A 23775-nucleotide genomic window follows, 5' to 3' on the forward strand; every position below is an offset into this window, starting at 1 on the left:
AAGCCTCAGCACAATGGGGGTCCCTGCAGTGCCGGCAAATTTGGCAGCTGGGTCCTCTTGGTGAAATACATCATAGTTCATGCATAGGCACTGCCTGCCGTGGGGCTCATTTTGTGCCTGAACACTTAGTACATATGAACCAGGGAACACTTTCCAGCAACCTCTTCTCCTCTTCCTTTATGTTTCTCTGAAGGGTTCAGTTATCCTGGGCAAGGTACGTGTTATTGATCTTTCCGACTCTGTTTTTCCCATTTGCGGTACTTGCTATAAAGATCTCGGCTACCCTTTAATCTTTCCTCAGAGAGACAGAGAACAGTCAGAGTGGGATCTGATTCCAGTGTTACGCTAGAATTATTTGCTTTGAAACTGAAAATGAAATCACTGACCTCTTGCGAATGAAATAATATAAGTCTTTGCCAGTTACATTTTAATTTTGAGTGGCTTGGGTGGATTTCTGCATGAGGAAAGTCTCTGGGTTACCCTATCACATTATGCGTTTAATTTGGACTTGGTCCAGTGAGGATTTTTGATGACTTTGTGTCTATTTCCTTGTGTTTTTCAGGATCGTGTACACATGGCCGTTGTCCTGGGGATGGGGTACAATTCCCTCTGAATGCCTAATTAAGCCCTGATTAGCATTTCTTCTAGGAGCAGATGCAGCTTCTCCAGCCCAGCAAACAATGCCATCTGTTGTTCCCTTGCTGTAATTTCCATCTGAAAGTCTGCTCTGCTTCTATATTTAATCGTGAAGTTTCCTGCTGCCAAAAAAGTAAGGTCGTTTAAATTTGGCATCAGAAGGAAAAGGCCAAGAGAGAAGAAGATCAGATTTTTATTCTTACTGCAGGGAATGCTTAGTTGGTTCAGTCTGACTGGCAGCTCTGCAGGACAAGCCAAAGGGTGAAAACTTTGACCAAGACTCCCATTGCCACCTTGCATCCTCTCCTTGACCTCAGGGCTGCCTCTGCTGGGAGTCTGTTCCTACCTTTTCTACCACCACTTCCTTGGAGAGCCAAATTAGGGGTGATAGCACAGTTCTCAGACATGGGCACTGCTAGCATTGTGCTGTGACCTTCTCTGGAGACTTTCAGCATTCACAACAGGAGAAAGTATTCACAAGCAAGCTTGTCTATGGTCCTAGCCTCAGGGAACTGCTGAATCTGCATGTCCTTGACCAACCTGCTGTGATGGCCAACAAGGCAGTCAGAGTCCTGAGTTTTGGGCATCTGTTAACTAGCATCTGCCTGGAGACCCACTCAACTAGTTTCACGCAGACTACTTAGCGGTCATTAGCTGGTTGTGGCATGACCTGTGGTGGACTGTGACCGGTGACCTAGAGGGGAAAGCACTACATTTCATTATTTAACCCCTTAAACAGTTGGGGTTTGTAGGATGGGAATGCTCAGAGAAAAATAGAAAAAGATGCAAAGCAGCCAACATCGTTTTTTGGCCAGATTTTATCCTTCCTGCCACTTCCATGAACACCACCTACTTAGTCAACTACCTCAGGAGCTAGATCTATGATATACACGGATAAAAACAGCTAGTAAGTGCTGGGTAGGGTAAATCTGTTGACTCTCCACTCTTGGGAAAGTGAGGATTTAATGGGAACCAGACGATTAGGGCTGATTTCTATAACAAGTCAAATCAAATGCTTAACTTTGCAAATGTGTAAATGTTCCATCCATAATTAATGTTATGCTAAACAAATATGACCAAAGGGTAAATGCTATTTATTTAAAACTTTGTCGTTTTTTAAAATTTAAAATATTTAACCCCTATTCCCTTTGATGGGTCATGATGAAGGGGGGGATCTCAGTCAACAGTTTTCCAACTTATTTTCAAAAGGCAAATGAGTTGCAGAATCCTGTCCCCAAGCTGGCTAACACTGGCTATGCATTACGTACATCGAACCAAAGGCCACTGCAGGGCATGATTTGTTTAATAATGCAAGAGAACTTCCTCCATACACTGAAAGCATAACCGCAGCACTGGTCCCTCAAATACCCTCAGGGATGCTTCAGGCCATGCTTGAGGCCAGTATCGCATGTAAGGAGCTCGTATTAGCATTCATCATAAATTAAGCTTCTTTTTCCTCCACACGCCTAGTTCTTAAATCCTCTTTAACAAGAAGTTTAAAAACATTTTAAAACGTCTGCCAGGTTTTTCCCTTTGCTATTGAGCATTCCCATTGTGCTTCCCGTGTCTCCTCAGATGTCTGGCTCAGCTTGTGCTTCACAGTGAGGAGTCAGCTGCCAATCTGTGTGTCTGGTGTGCCCATCACTGCCATATCTGGCCTTCTGCTGCTCCCTGGGAACAAAAGCTATTATCCTAATCCCGTCTCCTTGAGCATCTTAACACCAGATGTGTGCACTACCAGAGCACGGGATTTTTTCTGCAGTGTTTGCTGGTACTGCCCTCTGTTCAGCTTTGCCAGAGATGGAGGAATGAGTGAGAGAGTCACATAGCTAGAAAGCTGGTGGGTGGGACATTAGCATTGGGCGTTGTGCCTTAGAAGCATCTTTTCAGACACAGCTTTGCAGAGAGCTCTTCTGAGCTTTGTAGGTCCCTATGACCAGCAGCTGCCAGGAATCCTCCTGACCAGTTTGCAGAAAACAGGCTGGATTCACACACATAGCTTGCTGGGACAGGATCTTGCTTTTCTAGTAGCACTCTGAAAGTGCTTCGGAATTCAACACGACCTTGCTTTGCTCCACCGCTCATTCATACTCTGGAGAAAATCAATTTTGTCTTTCATGTTGTTGTTGTTTAACAGATGCGTTCAGGATGCCACCACACCCACCTCTTGCACAAATCCCTGTTGTCTTCCTGAGCAGCTCATTAAAGTCATTAACAGGCCCCAGGACAATTTGCAGGCTTTTCAAGAGTAGCTGTGCTTGTAACTGGGAAAACAGCAGCACTTTAAGAGTTAAGCTGCAATGACCTGCAACAACACAGATCAAAAAAACCAGGAATTTGATACAGTTCAAGATCTTCAGTGTACTTTATTTACTATACACAGCCCCTGCCAGCTGTAGCTGATCTTCTATTTCAATCTGGGAAGAGAAGAAGGGACTGTATTTTGTGTTTATTGGGATTTTTGGTTCAATATATCCCCAGAGCAGCCGTCTTCCACCTCCTCCTATGCCCACACCACGCAAAATTAGCCATGCAGGCAGCACTTCGTCAGAGCCATCGCTGGAAAGCAGTGGCAGTTACTTCAGTAGGAAATATGAAGAGATTTCCTTTACTAGGTCAGAAGGAGCAACCCTTAAATAGTCTACCCCTGAGTGCTCTGAAGGTTTGGCACACTTTGGACCTGGTTATTTCCTTCCAGTGATTATCTGGGGAGATGCATTTAATAGAACTGTTATTTTTTTGTTTGAATCTGAACACTCGTGACTGAGTATAGAGAGTGGGGCCCTGGAGAAATGAGGCTGTAGAAGAAAATAAGGAACACGTCTTCCCTGCCTCTGTATCCAAAATGTATCTGAAACGTGTGTATCCAAAAAAGCTTTCAGCATTTCTTTATTTTTTTTTCTGGGATGTTACACATCGTCCAGGGGAGGTACAGCCGCTCGTGGGGATCAGAGGCAGTACTGTTGCCAGTGCTGCTCCAGCTGAAAAATGTTATAGTTTCTAAAAAAACCCTTTTCCCCCTGTTCATCCCGTAAAGGAAGGCACTGATGCAGCATGGACTCCGGCCAGTCTCCTATTTGATCCCGAGTTCTCCGCACCTCCTTGCAGGCAATGGGACCCTGTGGGAGTTTCCTGACCTTCCGATTCCACAGGTACCGAAATTTTGCTGAGCTGAGGCCAGAGATTTCAGAAATCTGCCCGAATTTTAGCAGAGTTTTCTTGACTTTTCCCGTCCTGCCGCAGGCTTGGGTTGAAGGTGGGCGAGTGACACGCGAGGACAACGCACCGTGAGGTGCCGATCGTGCTCAGCCCGTAGAGCTGGGAGCCCGGTTCCAGCTCCGGAGCCCGATTCCCGCCCCGCGAGCAGCGGGGGCAGCCGGGCTGGAGCCAGCAGAGCTCTGACTCAGGGGGCAAAGGCCCTGCGGGGTCAGAGGGGAAGGAGGGTGTCACGGGTGCCTCCACGCGAGGCCGACAGGCAGTTCCGGCGGTTATGCAGCTCAGAGCACCCCGCAAACCCTCCGGGAAACGCCAAACCGGCCGGCGTGGGGGCTGCAACGCACCCACGGGGGCGGCAGGGCTGAAACGGGGGAAGGCGGGCTTTAGGACCCGGGGAGTTCCGGGCTGCCCTCGTCCCGCCCCCAAGCCGCTTTCTTTTCCTTCTATTGGTCGCTTCTCTCCGCTTGCGCCCGCCCCCTCCCATGCACCGCTCCGCAGGGGGGCGAAGCGGAGAGGCGCGTCACGCTCTCGGCGCTCCCTGATTGGCCGCGACGGCGGCAGCCGGCCCCGCCCCCGAGTCCCACGCGCGGCCGGTTCCACCCGCCGGTAACGTTGTATCCAGGGAGCGCGGCGCTGCGCTCCACGCGTGGGCCGGGAGCCGCCCCGCACCGGCCCCGCTCCGCACGGAGCCGCCCGCTCGCCCTCTCTCCCTCCCCGCCGGGCGCCCCGCGGGGCTGCGGGGCTTCGGGTCTCCCGGAGGTTTCGGCTCGGCCGGACGCGGAGAGAGACGGTGAGTTCTTGAAGCTTTGGGTTCAAGGCGCAGCTTGCAAATGCGGCTCTGGCCCCGCTTAGGAAGGCCGGGTTTGCTTCTGCAGGGATTCGGAGCCGGGGGAGGGCAGGGACCTGCCGGCCGGGCGGCAGATCGTTCCCCGGCACCCAGCCCACCGCCCCGGGCACCGGCCCCGGGGCTTGCCCGGGGGTTTCGTGGCATCGTGTTTCGTAAGCAAGTTTCACAGGCGTGGAAAGCTGGCGGGGAAATGTTCAGGGAGGTGAAGAGCTTTCCTCTTCTAAAGAAAAAAAAAAGGGCAAAAAGAAAAAAAAAAATTTAAAAGCTGCTATTAATTTTTTAAATATGAAAGTAAAGTGGCATTGCCTTTTTTTTTTTCTTCCCCTCTCTTGTACATACAGCTCTCAAAACTGTTCTTTAAGGGACATAACTTCCATAGCCTTTCTGATGAAATCAGTGCAAGTAACCCTGCCTAGAGAAGCATGCAGGTTTGTGTGAATGACTGAGCTGAGCTGTCAGAGGAGAAAAAATAGTTCTCTCTCTGCTGTCCTGAGAGGCCCCTTTGCATTTAAAAAAGTTACAAGTGGGTTTGTTAGTTGTGGGTTTTTTTCTTTACTTTTTTAATCTACTCACTTGCACTTAAAGGGTTTGGGATGGGGGACTTAGCCCAATCTGTGCTTGGAAAATCTTCTGTCCTCAGCCCTTCGTAAGCACACCTAAGTGTTTCATACTGTTTATACAAAGAGCCCCAGCTCCAAAACTGGTTTCTGCTTTCCTGGCAGTCTGTGTGTGTCATCTTCGCTTGTGATCTGCTGGAGTCACTTCCCTGGTCAGGGTGCCACGGGGCGTAGCTTTTGTAGTCTTCCTCCAAATGTACTTTTGGACAGATCCAGAGCCCCAGCAAAACAACAAACAGCTCTTTAACCTTTATACTTCAACAATTCCCTTGTCTTCTCTTTCCTTCCAGTGTCTTGTGACTCTTGTTTTTACTGAATTTAACTTAAAAGCAACTTGGGATGTTTGTAGCACACACCGTGTGTTTCTGTCGGTGACCAGCTGCTGCTGTTAACTCAGCTATATTATCGATTGCAGATCTGGTCATAGTTTCTGTTCAGAGTAGGTGTAAACCGGGTCTGAACTCTCATGTAGTTTGTGTTCTCTGCTCATCTCTCGAGGGGTCGGACTCCTTAGTGAGATGGGACCCTTTCTGGGGCCTCTCTGTTTTCCTTGTCCTGTTTGCTGCTTCAGATCAAATCTTAGCTGAAAACACATTTTGTCTCTTTTTGTGTCTTTAACCCCAGCCATCTGCTCCGGTTTATCTCTGTGATAAGGCTCTGTATAGTCAGTGAAGCACTTGGGGGAGAGGTATAGGTGGGAGTTTGCAGCAGGAAGGTGTGGGGTGAGCGCAAGATTCTCGGGACTAAAACCAGAGTGCATTGTGCTGCAGAAGCAAATTAGTTGCATCGTAATGTGGACACAGAAGAGCGTAAGCAGCTTCAGTGCCAGGGAACTTGAACAAAAAAAAAAGGATAGGAAGTTTATTTTGTCAAGTATTTGGGGATTATTATTCCAAGTCCTTCTGCCGCAGCATATATGGGAAGCATAATGTCCCATGCTGTGTTTGGGGTAGGTTCAAGTAACTCAGTAACTCACGCAGTGAGGATGGTGACTTGGATGTGAGGGGAGATAAGGCCAGTTGAAAAATCCTTCGACTGAAGGAACTAGGCAAATGAAACTTGTGAAGGCTTGGAAACAGATGACTAGATGCTGCATGACACGTACCCCAAATGTGTGAAAATGAGCGTGTGTCTGATACACAATATGGTCCCTCCAGTGCTGGAGCGAATGCTGGACACGGCCCGGGATGGGGACAAGGAGTGTGTGCATATCTGTGCGTATGCATGTGTGAATTATGACACCATTTTTGTCCCTACAGTGGTAACCAACCGCTCCCCAAAGCCTGCAGGAGTTCAGGTCCTGCCCCTTAGCAGCTGGAGGAGGTTTTAGGCAATGTTTATGGGGTGGGTGAGTGGAACAGGAAGGGCAGGATGTGGCCATCTGTGGAGGTGGAAGAGGATGGGCAGCATTGCAAAAGAGGGTGTTGAGCAGGGCCCTGGCCCTGGGCGGGAGGAGGTGGAGCAGGACGGGCAGAGCTGGCCCGGGGCGTCTGTGGCAGTGACGCTCGGGGACTGTGGAAGGGGCAGGTTTGAAGAAGCGGTGTCAGCACTTGAACTGAGGAGTAGATTTACTCCCATCTTTTATGGACTCTGATTGAATTGCAGCGAATGTAGCTGGCATTGCTTAAAACAGTGGCTGCAGGAATGCCAGCTAGGAAGCATTTAACTGTAACAAGCCACCCCAGGCCCCCTTGGCCTCACTTTTAATGACTACCACATCGGTCTGTCTTTGCTTATCAACTTTACATCCCCGCAGTGGCTGTTAGTATCATCCCAGCCAGTACAGGCTGCTCTGTCTTCCCCCCATCACTTGAGCCTGAGAACGCTGCATGTCCCATAACCACTGTCTGCTTGCTGACCATTAGACTTTGCAAAGACTACCGGTTTTATATGATGGCCTGTCAGATTGTGGCGAGGCAAATTTATTACTGTAGCACACAGGCAATCACTCTGGTTTGCTCGTGATGCATGCATAGATGCCCAGGATAGCCTATACTGTTATCAAGCTGAGCAGTGAGCAATACCCTGTTGTGCATCCCCAGACCCTTTATTATCCATCAGTGCTTTACAATCCAGCTGGGAACGGCTGTTCTCTGTGCCCGTCAACATCAGGGGCTAATCCATGCAGGAGGCACAAGGGCCTCCCATCTCCAGGGTTCTGAACTCTGGCCAGAATTGCAAATGAGCTTCTGCAAATTGAATCTGGCAGTTGCACCAAGATCTCCTGCCTGGCAGGGGAATGGGGAAGACAAAACAAAAGCCCAGGTTAACTGATCAGACAAAAAAATGAAATCCTGCCCTGACAGCAGGCAGACAGACCTGTTTGGTGTGAGTGTTTGTAGCAGGGCGTTCTGGTTAGCCTGACCATCGGAGCAGTCAGCTCTGCCAACCTCAGAGCTGGGAGCTGGGCACAGTGCACAGAGAGTGGGAGGATCTGAATATGCTTTCTGGAGTCAGCAACTGCAGTGGTTATTCTGGCATTAATTTGATGTATACCGCATCTCATCTTCTAAACTCTCCCTGGGAAGTGGCATGTGGTTCCACTCCTCATATTTGAAGTACCAAAGGCCTTTTGCCTTTGCAGCACATTAGCAAGTTGGCTTGCTTGAAAAGGACTTTATTCTGCCCAGATGGGGCTGGGGTAGATACTGTGATGAAGTAGATTGTTTCCATTCTGGAGGCTTTTTGAGTATAATTTGGGAGACGGGACTGCAAACTCGCTTGCCTTCTCTGCAGCCCCGCATTCATTTTGCAAAGCGACTGTGATTGATTTGGCAGAATGGGATTTATTCACTGGTGGAGCTAGAGGGCAGGCGGGGAGGACAAAACCCCACAGCAGCCTCTGAAATGAATCACGGGCTCTGAAAAGATCCGCTGGGGTTAAGGCGTAGCAATCAAAAGCTATTGTCTGGAGCCTGAACTGTGGCTAAAAGCGTTATTTGTCCCGATTTGGATAGTGGTTGTAGGAAGGTGTTGTATTCCCAGGAACTGCAAAGCCAATGTGCTTAGTGGTGAACATGAACTGTATTTGATTGCCTCACAGGTAGCTCAAGAAGCTTTATGGAATATCTCAGTTGCAGAGTAACAAGTCCAATACCTGATTTGCGAATAAAACTGCCTGTATTGCATGCAAAGCGTATTTCCTACAGATATTTTTATTTTGGTTGGAACATGGTCACTTTGGCTCAGATTAGTTTGTGTCTTATAGATTTGAGGCACTACTGCCCCTTTTCCCAGTGCTTTTGCAAGATAGAACAAGAACCTCACTAACTGGTACAGCTTGGCAATGCTGCTTTTGTTTTCTATGCTATAATAAGTGGCATTCAGTAGATTCTTGTGGTGGCTTTGGGCTCAGAGTGGAGCACAGGTTTAAAGGGAGGAATGGTGGGTACTAGTGAGAATGGGATATGAAGCAGTGACGGACAGACTGAATTTCTGAGTTCAGCTTTGCTTTAGTAAGCATGTTGACGTTCAGATACATGCCCGGACCTTCTCCAGACAATCTGATCTCCTGGAGCCTACAGAATTGGGCTTGGAAAACCTCCCAGTTTCTGTCTGAGCCAACAGAAGGAGCCTTTCACATGGTCTCTCTGTTTTCCGTCTAGGATGTACAGGCTAGACTAGAAAGTGAGAAAATGAGAAGACATGATAAGGCTGCCTTCCATTATCAACGGATGGGGCAGGATCAGAAATTCTGCACTGAGGGGGTTGGGGCCGACTGTCTTTCCTTTGCTTGCCCATTTGCAAATATGATGAAACAAGGAGAGTTTGTCAGGAAGGCCAAATCCAGCTCTGTTACGGAGATACCCTCTGATTCATGGCAGAGTTACGTTGCCTGAATTCCAGCGTACAAAATCACAGTTGCATCTTTGCTGTGTTAGTCATTCTGAAGAAGACAAGAACAAATTTGGCTGACACAGGCAAACCACTAAATTCACCAGAGTTGCTGGACATGAACCCGATTTGTTAGAGAGCAAAGTCTGCATGCAGGCACACAGGAGTGTGGACAGAGCCGAGACGATGTGGCGAATGAAGGTCCTTCGCTGCCTACCTGGCAGCAGCCCAAGCTCCACGCTCAGCAAGTGCAGTGCAGCACTGAATGCCAGGTGTTATTTTAATTCCTTTCATCTCAAGCACTCTTTGCAGAAGAGCCTTATTAGTATCGAGTATTTCAAGCAGCTCCAGGCGGTATACCTGATAGTCCACTGTGTTGTGCAAGGACGTGAACATCATCTGCAAACATCTTTACATTTGTTCCTTCCTCTTGCTTGTTTTCTATCTCTTTCCCCCCATTATCTTTTCCTGGCTTTTGTTGGGGTTTTTTTTCTGCTTTTGAAGCTCAGGCTGTGTCTGTGAGTACCTGAATGCCTACATGTAATAGTTCCACCTTCTCAAACCTTTTGATGGTCTCCAGTGCTGGGAAGTTGCATCTGAAACACAGTTGTATCCGGTGCATGTGTTTGACAGTGAGTTGCCACACTGCCTTTTCTCCTAAGCAGCTTTGCAAGGAGCTCTTCCCTATGAAGATGAGACAGTGGGTGACTTTAGATTTCTAGTTTGCTACTCTGTACAGTGGTAGAAGGGGGAAAATTGGCTGGTTTATGGCAGTAATTTTGTCCTGGGATGGCATTGCTGGCCTAAGCACCCGGTGGTGGAGTCCATGAAGGTGTTGGAAAGGTGCAGATGTTCAGGACAAGTGAGCCCACACGTCACTAATGGGTAGAGAATTTATCCCACCGCTTCCAGGGAGAAGTTGAACTTTGGCTGAATTCAAGACAGCATTTCACCCCAAAGGGTTGATATTGTGAAACTGGAGAGAAAATAAAAATGAATATTACGCCTGCCTCCCTGCAGAAGCAGCCGTCACTGGCTGCTCGAGGTGGGTCTGCTCTGGTTTGGAAGGAGTGGCTCTAGGTTGTGGTGTGGTCCATATGTGGAGGGCCCATATGGCCGACTGCTTGGGCATGAATCTCTGCTGCAGCATGAGCAGCTTCTTCCAGGTCTTCTGAGCTGAGCCAGTGGGGAACCTTACTGTTCTTTTTATTTACTTATTTACAGCTTTAAATAATTTATGGTTGAGTGGGGCAAAAAGAAACACGTTCTGCTTGCTGCTTCTCTGAAAGTCTGATTGGCAAACAGAAAGTGCCAGCTTCGGTTCATGGGATTTGAGCTCTTTGTTGGTGTTTAGCCAACCTTTACACTCTTGGGAGAACACTTATAAATCCCATAGTTTTGCCCTTCTTAAGCAGAAATGATTCTTGATCCTCCTGAAGTCCCACGGGGGGACATCTTATTCACTCTCAAATATTGTTCTCTTGAAAGGAAGGTGCATCTCAGCTGGTGATTCCCTGCAGATAATGAATGAAATTGGAGATTTGTGGACAGCCTGCTGGTTGAAGATGAAGAGGGGAGCCCCAGGCCCAGCTAAATATAGTCCATGTATCCATAGTCCTTCTGAGCTGTCCTCTCGTATGCATTTCTTTTGTGATTGGAGACCGGAGGCTGATATAGCTTTGAAGTATCCAATATTCTACAAGCTGTTTGGGTTTTTCAAGAGAAATAGAGTATTTCCTGAGGTGCTACTAAGTGATCCATAGCAGCTCCCTGTAGCAGGACTCGACATGGTGACCCACCAGCCTGGGAGGAACAGCCTTCTGCTGGGACATGGTTTGTAGGAAGCAAGAGGTGCTCAGACAGGATAACTGAGGCTGTTGTTTGGGTTTGGAGCTTGGCCAGCTCTGTGGTTTTGGTTCATCCCCTTGTTCTCTTTGCCAGCTTCGTCCTGTCCAGAGAGACCGCTGGGCTATTTTCTTCATAAGCTGAGACATGAGGGGTCTTTTCTTTCTGAGCCAGTTCTTTCCCTTCTTCTGGGTTGCTGTCTGCCCTGTGTGGGTGAGCGGAAGGATTTCCAAAGTGCCATTATCTTGCTCTGCTGGGAAAGTCCTGTCTTTCCTATATCTGCTGTACAAAGGCTGCAGACAGCCAGGGGAATACTATAGCCAGCAGCCAGCATTGGATAGCTGTCAAAGAGCTGATGCCCTTCTGCCCTCATCCATATGGAATAAGGGTTATCGTCTACCTCTGCGTGCAGCAAGATATTTCTGAAAGGCTAAGCAGCAGATATTTATTTTTTCAATAGCTGCCTGTTGAAGGAAAAAAATGAATGCAGCGTGGAGGAATCCCAGGCCCAGTTTGTTCAGGTCATGCCTTCTGCTATTAGCATTGACAGGTCCGTTCTGGTGGTAGCTTCCCGCGTGATGGAGGATGCAGCTGTGAGCTCTGATAACCCCCTCAGCTCTTGCACTGCAGGTGGGAGCTTGGAAGGAGCCACTGATGGGTTTCTTTGTGTAAAATATTCCTCATTCTGAGCAGTTCCCTTTTTTTTCTTTAGCTCAGTAGCTGGATAAGAGAAATGAGAAATGTAGTAGGGGACAAATTCTGCGCTGCATGCTTCTGCTGCTGAGAAGTACCTAAGAGCTCAGGTCCAGCCTGTTCATCACTGCAGTTAAACATCGCTTAAATTGAAGCACAGGTTTGTGCACCTCATGAAAAATGTAGACGATCCTTTTAGTTAAAGGCTTCTGAGGTTCATAAGGCTTCTAGATTTTGGGACAAACCCATCAGATGAAATAGCTGCTGCTGGCAGTTTCTGTTCATCTGATATGGGTGGGATGATGCCAAGTTCTCTGGTAGACCGAGAGGCGCACCGAGGTGTGAATGTGAGGAGAAGAATTAGAACCTGCCACTTTTCAGCTTGTGCCCAGCTATGGTAGCATTCAAGAAGTTGTCAAAACAAGCTGGTTTGGAAGTTGCTGAAAACCACAAGCAAGCCTTGCTGGTGAGATGGCTGCAGACCAGAGGCTGCTTTAGTTTCAAGTTCCTGGTCTGTACAGCCTGGGCGATCTGTGACCAGTGACGTCCAGTGTCATAACCTAGCTCCAGGAGAGGCCAGCTCAAGGGGCTGTGGCCTCTTTAGCTTTCAGGCTTGCAGCCGTACTAGAGACCAGCAGATGCCTGTAGTGGGACAAGGTGATATGGAGAGCAGCCCTAATGGGGACTGAAACCTGCCGACGTATTCCCCAGATGCTCTTCAGTGTTGGATAGAAATATTATTTGGTTACCCAGTGCCTTGGGCAAGATGTTTGATGTTGGAAGCCTGAGATACTTTATGTATGTGTATGTGTGTATAGGTGTGTGTATATATAAAGTGGCTCTGTAGCTTTTATATAGACATTTTTCATTTCTAAATGACCTGCCCCTTCCATTCCGTGTAGTGGCTTTTCTAATCTTAGTGTCAGAAAAAATGATGCTACCTTCCTGCAATCTTTTTGTTTGTTTCTATAGCTGTCCTGTATAAATTGCTTAATTTTTTTCTCATAAGCAAATCAAAGGTTAACATTGAATAGCTGAGCTGAGCTGCAAGCAAAGAAAGCAGTAGCAGTGGCAGGGTGGTTTCTGAGGTTGTAGGAATAGGAACCTAAATCAATAGCTTTTAGCACACTCATGAATGTTTCATTTGTATTCCTCACTTTGGCGTTATAGAGCTTTGACACTGGAATCCATATAACCTCTTAAATTAGTGTTGTCCCTGCGCTGGGTGTAGATGTTGGAAAGCATTTTTCCCTCAGATGCACTTCAAAGTGCTGCTCTAAAATGGCATTTTCCTTCCTGTTTTGGAGCCTTGATTACACGCAGCCTCCAATCCCAAGCAGAACGAGCTTGGTGGCCTCAGCCCTCAGCTGCAGGGATTTTGGTGATGACCATGCGTATATCTAACCCAAATACTGCAGCAATGCTGCTGCCTGGCTCGGAGGCTGAGCGGGAGTTGTGGCCGCTTGGGCAAGCTAGCGTTTCTGGACAGAGAAGCCTGGAGGGACCTTTTCCCTGGACTGCGATACAGCCATGAGGAATGAGTGAGGGGCCTCGGGAGGACCAACCTCAATAGGTAAAGGCGGGGTACAGAAAGAGGGACATGCCTACAACTATTTGTCAAATTGGGACTCTTCTTGGAGGCGCTGGAGAAGCAAGAGGTAGGAAGCATGCGACCAGAGCGTGAGTCAGGCAGCTTATCTGCCTGCCCACTTCTGCTTGGGGTCATCCACCCACGGAGCACGGGAGGCTTGTGCAGGTCCAGGTCCCCTCCAGGTCAAGGCTGTGACTTGCCAGCAGCCTGGCAGAGCCGCATCCCCTCTCTCGGTGTTTTGTGTTTTCCCCCGGGACCCCAAGTGCTAGGCTGGAGTGAGGGTGGCGAGCTCAGCTCAGCTGGGCAGGACAGGGCTTATCTGTAGACCTTGTGCTTGCAGGGCAGAAAAGATCCTTGAGACACCTTGGGCTGCAAAGAACCAGTTAAAAAAACCCAACCAAACAACAAAAAAACCCCAACCAAACCCCCTCCCCAACTGTATCTGTGTGGCTAATTACTGATTTCTAAACAATTAGGTGGCTGGAGTGGGATGCCATGGGATTTCAGCCTTGCAAAACTTTAGTGTTTTGGGGAAGAGGGTTAGGAAAGGGATAGAAAAGTAGTCCTGGGTGAGAGAGAAGATGTAGCAGGGATGAACAGTGTTTCTCAAGCAACCCCTTTTTCCTGTGAACTGGGCCCACTTTCCCCAGCTTGTAGCCATTTCTCGTGGCTGCCTTGTGTTGGCAGGACACTGAGCTGCAGGCAGCAGCCCTGGTGTTCCTGCGCATCCCAACAGAGTCCTCCCTGCCCCAAGCACCAAAACGCTCCTGGGACAGTTCAGACCTCGCCGAGCTCTGAGACTTGTCCCCATCTTTAGCTCATTTAGCAGGCTGCCTGCCTGCAAACTCCACTTTTAACCAGGGAGAGTCGCTTTTACTGAAAAATAATCATCGTCTAGTGCAGTGTCTGTGATGGCTTTGCTGTGTCTGCTGTCACGGGGGCCAATAGTGGAGGCTGACCCCATTTTTCTTTTTTTACGGGTTCATTTTTCAAGCCTCAGGGCAGTTGTGCTAGCAACTTCAGTACTGACTTTCTGCTGTAAGAGAGGACTATGAATATCTGTCCGTCAGCTTTAGTTACATGGGGGACAAAACAGAGCTGGCTAAAATATTTTGGAGCAAGTGACTTGCATTTTATTAAGTACTATTAATTTGATTAGTCCAAAGGCTTTTTCTTCCACAGCAAGGATGGGTATCAGGTAGCACTGAAATGAAATAGTATCTAGTAAAAGCCTTGTGTTTGCTTTTGCCTGTCTGTTAAAAAGCATAATTTAGCTGTCTCTTTTGTCTTATTCTCTGATGAGAATCAGTCCTACAAAATGTTTAAGTCACATGAAGTGTCTGGTAAGTTTTATCAACAAAAACTACAATGAAAGGGTTCGGTAAAATTTGTTTAAAACTTTTGGCTTGTGCTGGTAGCTAAATATTCCATAAATAAAACCAGTAGCAGTTGCCTTTCCTAAACCTACAATAATCTTCACGAAAATCAGAAGTCAAACTTGATTTCTGCTGAGCCAAGAACAGACCGGTGCCCTTTCTCCTGGATAGGCTGCTCTCTTAGTGCTATTTTCTAAGGAAAAATAACTCCTCTGAGGTTTGCCAACACCCTCGAGGGGCTGTTGAGACAATTTACCGTCACGTTTGGGTTTTGATTGCTTCACTTTGTTGCTCTGTTGCTGAAACCAAAGTGCAGCATTTCCCCCTTCGCCTCCCTCCGCCTTCCCACCTGCTCAGCCCGATGTAGGTTTTCGGAGGATGTGAGGGTGCAGGAGACACGGGCTCTGCAAGCCGGGGTGAGGGAGCACCCGCGGGGCGGGAGCACTGGGGTGGCACCTGCTGTTTCACATTTGAGGTCCGTTCAGGTGGACCAGAGTTGGATAGCATATATCCTTCGTGTAAGGACAAGAGAATAATGTGTTTTCTGTTTGTTTGGGTTTTTTTTCTCTGCAGGCAAGAGGTCTGTCATCATGTCGGTCAGCGTCCACGAGAACCGTAAATCCCGGACTAGTACCGGCTCCATGAACATCTTGCTTTTTCACAAAGCCTCCCACCCGGACTGCGTCTTGTCCCATCTGAACACCCTGCGGAAGCACCGCATGTTCACCGATGTCACCCTTTGGGCAGGGAACAGGTCGTTCCCGTGTCATCGGGCAGTGCTGGCCGCCTCCAGCAGATACTTCGAAGCCATGTTTAGCAACGGCCTCCGGGAGAGCCTGGATGATGAGGTGAACTTCCATGACAGCCTCCACCCAGAAGTGCTGGAGCTGTTGTTGGACTTTGCTTATTCCTCTCGCATCATCATCAACGAGGAGAACGCGGAGTCCCTCCTGGAGGCTGGAGACATGCTACAGTTCCATGATGTCCGAGATGCGGCGGCTGAGTTCTTGGAGAAGAACCTCTACCCTTCCAACTGCCTGGGCATGATGCTGCTCTCCGATGCTCATCAGTGCCGGCGGCTCTATGAGCTCTCCTGGAGAATGTGCTTGGTCAACTTTGAGACTGTTCACAAGAGTGAGGACTTCAACAACCTTTCCAAGGACACTCTGCTGGACCTCATCTCCAGCGATGAGCTGGAAATTGAGGATGAAGAAAAGGTCTTTAAGGCTGTCATCCAGTGGGTGAAATATGATCTAGACGAGCGGAAGGCGTATCTCCCAGAACTTCTGAGGAACGTTCGTCTGGCCTTGCTTCCCTCTGAATGCCTCAAGGAAGCCTTGGCTTGTGAAGACTTGATCATGGTGGATGAAAGGAACAAGCTTGTCTTGGATGAAGCTATTCAATGCAAGAAGAAGATCCTCCAGAATGATGGGGTGGTCACCAGTCCCTGTGCCAGGCCTCGCAAAGCTGGGCACACCTTGCTGATCCTGGGAGGACAGACCTTCATGTGTGATAAGATCTACCAAGTGGATCACAAAGCAAAGGAAATTATCCCCAAAGCAGACCTGCCGAGTCCACGGAAGGAGTTTAGTGCCTGTGCCATCGGCTGCAAAGTATATATCACTGGAGGCAGGGGCTCAGAGAACGGGGTTTCAAAAGACGTGTGGGTGTATGACACTGTTCATGAGGAATGGTCAAAAGCTGCCCCAATGTTGATAGCTCGGTTTGGACATGGCTCGGCTGAACTGGAAAACTGCCTGTACGTGGTTGGTGGTCACACCGCGGTAGCTGGAGTCTTTCCTGCGTCTCCTTCTGTTTCCTTGAAGCAAGTAGAGAAGTACGATCCCATAGCCAACAAATGGACGATGGTGGCTCCTTTGAGAGATGGAGTGAGCAACGCTGCGGTGGTGAGCGCCAGGCTCAAGCTTTTTGTCTTTGGTGGGACCAGCATTCACCGAGACATGGTGTCCAAAGTCCAGTGCTATGAGCCAGCTGCGAATCGGTGGATGATCAAAGCCGAATGCCCACAGCCCTGGCGCTACACGGCAGCTGCTGTCCTGGGCAGCCAGATATTCATCATGGGGGGAGACACAGAATTCACAGCAGCATCTGCCTATCGCTTTGACTGCGAAACGGACCAGTGGACACGCATTGGAGACATGACAGCCAAGCGCATGTCGTGCCACGCTTTGGCCTCGGGGAATAAACTCTATGTGGTGGGGGGTTATTTTGGGACTCAGAGGTGCAAAACGCTGGACTGCTACGACCCTACGTCAGACACGTGGAACTGTATCACCACGGTGCCTTACTCGCTCATCCCCACAGCGTTTGTCAGCACCTGGAAGCACTTGCCATCATGATGAGGGTCAGGGGTTGGGGGCTTGTATCCAGGAGGTCAATAAGGTAAGAGTGTCCTCCTTTTAATCTGAAACTTGCTTTCTTGCCTCAGTTGTGTCTCCACGCACCACGGCGATGCCACGGGTTCCAGGTTGTTCATCCATTGTGAGAAGGGCGCATTTAAAGGTTGGATGCAGGGCCAGAAAAGGGTAATCAGCTCCACCATGTTTGCAGCTAGCTCCCAGCTTTCTCTTGTTTCCAGATGGTCCCCTCAGTATCTGAAGAGAAATCTCCACGGCTGTAACCATAGAAAACATCCTGTCCCCATGCACTTGAAGGAGTTGTGGTTTCTAAAAGCAGTTGTGTGTGAGTCCTGGGAGATCCTTGGGCAACAAGTGCTTTGGAAAAAGTCTCAGGAGTTCAATATTTTTTGCTGGGTATCAAGGCAATTGTTTCTGAGCTGATGAATACGTAGGCAAGTGACCCTTGGGATGCCAGCAAATCCTGGTTCTCTTTTCATGCTCTCTATTTACATTTCAGTGGGTAGCAGGAGCAGCAGCTTAGAAGCCACAGTGCATTTGATGGTCCTGGTGTTTATTTAACATCCAAACTGCTGCTTATTAAATCAGAACTTCTGAGACTTCTGCGTGAGACCTGAGTCGGGGGGGAAGGGGTTTTGTAACCAGAAGAGGAATGTGTTTATTGGTGTTTTGGGGTGTGTGAGAATAAGAAAGTTGGTGGAAACTCGTGACGTCCTGTTTCATTCTGGTGCCCTTGTGTATTCAGGGAAGGTGCTATTGCAATGCCACTGGGACATGGCTGTTGGTTCCTCCTGTCTCCCTCCCAATGGGATGTTTGGTTGCCATTCTGGTTACCAGTTTCATGCCGTAGAACTTTGCACGTCTTCACCAATCTGTGCTGAGATGCAGCTGGCCAGCATTGTGAAAGCAGATATTGATACAGCCTGCACTTGGATAGCATCATCTTCCCAGGAAGCCTGTAACATCTCTGGTAGCTCAGTCTGTGGGTTTCACAGGGCTGGCAACACACACAGCCCTTCTTTGCTGGTTGGAGACTCCCTCCCAGTTAGCTGAAGAAGCTGGGAAACCCTCGTGTATGGGGGCAGGATTGCCAACCTTCATTACGGTTTTCTTTGGAAGGTGGGGACTGCGGGGAGGGAAATTCTTCCCTAGACTCATCAAAATCCACTTCACTTAATACAGGGAGGAAAGAATGCTGCCCAAACCCTCTAACACTCTCTCGCTTCCCTGCTTCGCACTCGCTGTGGTTGGTGCGCCTGGGAATCGCCCAACGGGGGAAATTACTGGCATCTCCCAGTTGATCATCTCTTTTGATGCCAGCTGGGAACCGAGGAGGAGCTCCTGGCACCTCCGCCAGGCATTTGCCCAACGTGACCATCTTGCTTTTCTCAGGTGGGGAAAAATAAAAAAAAGCACCCAGAGCATTATGCTGGTCTGATTTATGAAACACCTGCTTTTAACATGGGTTGGACCACAGTGAGGGCTGGGCAAGAGCAGAAAGGGTTAAAATGAGATCTCTCGGAGCTTTCTCAGCACTGGAAGATAATGGCCTTTCCAAAATCTCCTCAGGCGTTGCCTAGCATCTGTCACAGTGGCTCAGTAATCTAATTAACTGTCACTAAGCTATTAAATATTGCAGCACAGAGTGTGAGGACTCCATCATTTTCAGCTCGGGTCAATGGGGCCTCCCTTTAAGAACAACCTAGAGCTGAAAATTAATTTTCTCTGGTAGCAGATGCATCTGAATATTAAAGCTCAACACCAGCCACACTGCTAGGAATAGAAATATGGAATATTTAGAGGTGGGAGTTGATTCTTCAGCCACCAAATAAAAAGCAATCTCCGAAGGCACAGAGATATTATTTTCTTCCCTTACGTTTTTCCTCTGTACTGTATGTGGGTTCTTCAGACCTAATAAACGACTTTGGCGGGGTTATATATTTTTTTCCTCTGTAATCTGGAGCCTGGCACAAGCACAAGAAAACCAGGAGCTATAATATGCCAGCCTGCAGATGAAACTGGTGAAAAGTCACTGTGTGAGGGTTTTATATGCTTTTTTGGCTTTGCTTCCACTCATTGGTTGAAAGAAGAATTTAAAATATACATCTATGAGTTCTTGCCAGACAGAATGTCTCTTCATTTTTCTAGAGGGTTTTTTGTGTTTTTTGGTGGTGGTGGTGGTTTTTTTTTAACTAAGTTATTGTTATGGCCTCAGATACTGTGACAGCTCCTTAAATAAAGCACCAAGACTGGTGGGTGAAGGCCAGACTGTACCAGCCACATCCCGCGTGCTTACCTTGGCTGTCTTGGCTGCACCTGTGCCAAAACCGGGCTCAGGAACTGGTGCAACTGCCTGTAGGGTTCTGCAACTTCTCCATCATCCTACAGCAGCTCTGGCTGGGGGATCTTCTGGCTTGCAGCTCCCACCGTGTGAGGTCTCTGCCGCATCACCTGGTTTGGTCCCTATGGGATCTTTCTTCAAGAAGGGTCACCCAGAAGGCAGGTTGGCCAGCACTTGCATTCGTACCAGCCCTGAAACCCAAATAATGCATCCTTGAAAAGCGCTGATTGTAAAACACCAACTGTGCTTTTCATTTAAGCATAAAACTAATCAGCTGGAAACGCTTTCTGGAGGCCGTGGCCTTCACCCTTCCCAGCTGGGGCCAGAGCACTTTTCGGCAGAGGTCCCCGTGCCCCTGCCAAGGGTGCTGTGTGACATTAATTTAGTGCTTATTGCCGGCAGTTAATTCCAGGGATCGAGTGTGATTAGCAATATGAAATGTGAAAGCCCAGTCTCCTCCCACCCGTGGTGGTGGAGGGCTAAGGAGGCAAATCATTACAAAAGGGAAATAAAATACTAGAACTCAACTAATAAGGACTCTGTGTTCATAAACAGAAGCAAAGCCCAGCCCAGAGCTCGGGGGACGATGCAGGGTGCTCTGTTAGAGTCCTGTGCAGTGACAGTTGATGGGGACAACTCTATACGTACCAGGAGGCGACTTCAGGTTGTACCAGGAACAGGTTCTTCAAGCTGCCTGTCTCCAAATTAAAAGTGGTTTCTCCAAATGATCTGTCCTGTGTGATGCTATAATTTTCATGGGGCAGAGTCACAGATGGGCTTGGAGCAGAGAGAGGAGCCTCCAGCTGGGGTTTGGGATGGTCACTGGGGATGGAGGAGCTACACATTGCATGGTCCAGCCGAGAGAGGTGAGATGGGCTCAGAGCCCATTTCGTGGCTCCCGCCAGAGCCCTTTGGTGGGTTTAGCTCCTGTGAGGTCTGTGGGGTGGCACCAGCAGCTGGTGCCTGCTGTTAGGTCAGTGCTGAGCAGCCGAGGCTGTGGGTTTTTGAGGCTCTTCTGGCACCTAAAAGTTGATCTTTGGCCCTGAAGCTCCTGCAAGGATTTAGGCAGCAAGCCAGGCACACAACTGTATTCTGATACCATACACTAGGCGTCAGATCTGTTCAGTGCCTTTTCCTGAGTGTTTAATTACAGCTTAGATAACAAGCCTTTTGCAAAGACGGTTTTACCGCTGCCTGGTCTGGTTTCCCTTCCACGTGAAGCTGCGCTTGGTCAGCTTTTACCTTGCAAGGATCCACAGGATTTTGTTGCTGTACATCATTCCCAGCTCCACCCGCAGAGCCCTGCTTGCAGCCGGACATCTTCCTGTGCAAAAGCCCAGCGTGCCTGCAAACAGCAGCCTAAAAAAACCAACCAACCAAACCTCAGAATAATCTCCCATCTCCAAAATGCCACAGCTCACCTGTGTGCTGCTGGGTTGGTTGCTTGCAACCCGTTAAAACCTCGCTGGTATTGCTGGAACAAAGTCACAGCTGTTTTGTCTCAGTGGCTCCTAGGAAAACCCATCTGCATGCGCATATTAGCGAGGCTGGATAAACAGGGACTACAGTTTTTTGCTGCTGCTGCTCTTTCCAAGTGGCTGGTTGTCTCTGAAGCCAGTTTATCAGGCAGCGTTGGAAGGGAGTGGCTGGCCTGGGGAGGAAAGTCGATGAAAATCAGGCCTTTCCTCACCCTGGGCAGATGGAAACATGTGCAGTCTGAGCTCGGCCCCAGACTGGATTAATCAATCCCTTGGAAACGTCAGTCGAACCGATGGTTTTGGAGCAACTGGTGGAAAAAGAGAAAAAGGGTCTTTTTGTTTTTTCTGTTCCACTTCTTGGGCCCTCCTCTCTGCCCTAAAAAAAAGAAAAAAGGCTAAAACTCAATTTCTTTCAATGTTTCATTCCCTTGTCACATCCACAGAGGTTTCCTGGCCGGCTCTGCCTGGCTCCCTGGTGCTCTGCGCCCTCCCCAGCTGAACACCCACTCTCTCCCCTCTCCTGCGAAAGCAAAGCACACCCCAAACCCCAAACAAACCAGCTGCTTTCCACCCCTACCCATCCCTGCAGTCTGGGTGGGGGTTTAGGCCAATTGCTGCCAATGCACAACCCCTTTTCTGGTGTTCCCCTGTGTGCACTCAGCTGAGCATCACAGCTGTTAATGAGTTTTCTCTTTCTCTCCCCAGGTGCCAGAGTCACCTCCACATCCCCTGTCTCACTGCTGGAGCCAACACAGTCAACGAGTCCCCTCCTGTCCTCCTGCCCAGAACTCCATGGAGCCTTTCACATCCCTTCCAGGCACCAGGAGCAGGAGGCACAGCTGGCCCCGCCGCCGGCACCGTGCTGTGGTGGCACAAAGGGCCACCCAGCCCCACCACCGGCCACCGCATGGGGACAGCGAGGAGCTGGGAGTGTTGGCTGCTGGGCTGGGGCTGGGTACGGGGACACAGGGACGGCTCGTGGGTGCTGGTGACCCGACGGAACTGGGGAGGTGGAGGGTGTGCACCCACTACATCCATGAGCAAGCACGGCCTGGGGAGCCATTAGGTGCTTTTTCTCATTTGGCTGGGGGGGCTAAGAGATACTAACTTTTTTTTTTTAAAGGCAGTGAACTTATCATTGGGAATGGCTGCTGTTTGCGTGATTTGAAAGTGTTTTTTAAAGGGAAAAGGGGTTTAGCGTACCTGGCTTTCTTGATCCTCTGGCCGCTCCGGCAATAACTGTCGAAATGTTAAAGCGTGGGAGCTCGGGACGGCTGCCAACAGTGCCAGGTACCACGGTGAAACAGGGCAGGTGCTTTTGTTTTGCACTTCGGGCCTTTTAATATTTTTTTCTTGCCCCTTTCCTCACCGCAGCCGGTTGCGATTCGGTCAGAGGCCGGGCAGCTCCCGGCGCACAGCTGCTGGGAAGAGCACGGCGGCTCTGTGAGCCTGCCAAGGCACCGGCACCGCTGCCGAGATGTTCACCAGATAAAACCCGCTGCATGCTCAGAGCCGGTCTTCTGAGTTTCCCCACCGAGCGGCGCGTGGGTGAGGGAGTAATTAGCAAATGAGCAGAAACAGAGGTGCAGCGGGGCAGAGATCGCGCCTTGGGAGGGAGCATCTTGCCTCTGGCAGGGTCTCAGAGGGAAAACAGGTGGACCAGGGGAGCATGGCAGGGCTGGCAGGGTGGGACGGAGAGGGATCCCCTCCCTCCTGCTGCACCGTGCATCCCGGCTTCACCTTAGAGAGGTGCGAGCATTTTTGGCTGCATGTTGCCCACCAACGGTTGAGCTTTAGCTGCCCCAGGTTATCCGTGCACGCTGGCTGGCAACTGTACTTGGGTTTACCCGTGCAAGAGCTGTCAGCCCGAGTGACTCATTCACGCTGTGGAGGAAGGCACATGGATTTTGACTGTTGATCCAGGGATGCAGCTCCTGACCGGGCTCTTCCAGGGCTGGCTACCGCTGAAGTCTGGTCCTGCACCACCCCAGCATCCCGCTTCACTCTGTGGCAGATCTGGCCCTGCAGATGCACCGGGCTTTCCTTTCACCTCTGGATTAGGTTAAGCTGAAGCCTGGCCAGCTGAATGATGCAATGCGATGAAAAGCCTTGACATGGCTTCAAACAACAATGGTCTTTTTGGAGCAGTGAGCACCCGTTGCTGCCAGGAAGAACATACTTTGTGCACAGCCCGTCTGCAATGCTCTGAATGACGTTTATTTACATTTTCTAGTTGTCGTCTTTTTTTTTAATTTTCCTTCAGCTGCTTGTGACCTTTAATAAAAATGATGATCTGGGAAACTGTTTGTGTGTTTTTCACAGGAGTCTTCATTCTTAAGCAAGTTGGATTTAGGTCTAATAACAGGGCTGAGGACTAATAACAGGGTTGGCACTCGGTGGGGCAATTCACAAACAACCAGCCCAGCTGTAATTATTATTGCTTCAGCGCTTGGGAAACTGAGGCACGATGTCAAGTGTCTTGTCTGAGGTTAGTGGTAGATTTGAGAATAAAGTCCGGGGCTCCTCATGTCCTGAGGACATCACGTGTCTCCTTCTCCACAGCCGCTCTCACTCGACCATGCCACAATTTTAGAACTTTCAAGTCTGTAACACTAATATCTGCCAAATAGGTCGAGAGGGCCCAACCCAGACACAGCCATACTCCTGCAGGGAAAGCCAGTAATTTCTAAGAAAGATGAGAAAAAATTGTACTTCTGTTTTCCTTATTTTCCTTCGCTTGGCTGCTGCAGGTCCCAAGAAAGGGGCCCATGGACAGGCGAGATGGGCTTTCCAGCTGGGGCTCCTGTTCCCGCATCTGCTCTGTGCACATCTCTCCCCATCCCGGAGGAGCAGGGGGCTGGTCCAGCCCTGCTCTGCGATGGCTCTGGGCTCTCCTGCACTACAAGACCAGCAGCTCCAGCTT

At 49.3% G+C, this 23775-nt stretch overlaps 1 protein-coding gene across 1 annotated transcript; it reads left to right on the forward strand.

The window, feature by feature from the left end:
* Nucleotides 1–4478: 4478 nt before the first annotated feature.
* Nucleotides 4479–23142, forward strand: KLHL25 (kelch like family member 25). The gene is made up of 3 exons (XM_065641618.1): nt 4479–4642; nt 15229–17058; nt 21558–23142. Exon 2 carries the CDS (start codon nt 15246–15248, stop codon nt 17013–17015), a length of 1770 nt encoding a protein of 589 aa, XP_065497690.1. The 5' UTR covers nt 4479–4642; nt 15229–15245; the 3' UTR covers nt 17016–17058; nt 21558–23142.
* The last annotated feature ends 633 nt before the right edge of the window (nt 23143–23775 follow it).

This window comes from Caloenas nicobarica, chromosome 10, assembly GCF_036013445.1.
Source record: "Caloenas nicobarica isolate bCalNic1 chromosome 10, bCalNic1.hap1, whole genome shotgun sequence".
NCBI lineage: Eukaryota > Metazoa > Chordata > Aves > Columbiformes > Columbidae > Caloenas > Caloenas nicobarica.

Bases quoted from the DNA above. Each gene is read 5' to 3' on its own strand.
- KLHL25 (XM_065641618.1), top strand. From the start codon at position 15,246: ATGTCGGTCAGCGTCCACGAGAACCGTAAATCCCGGACTAGTACCGGC.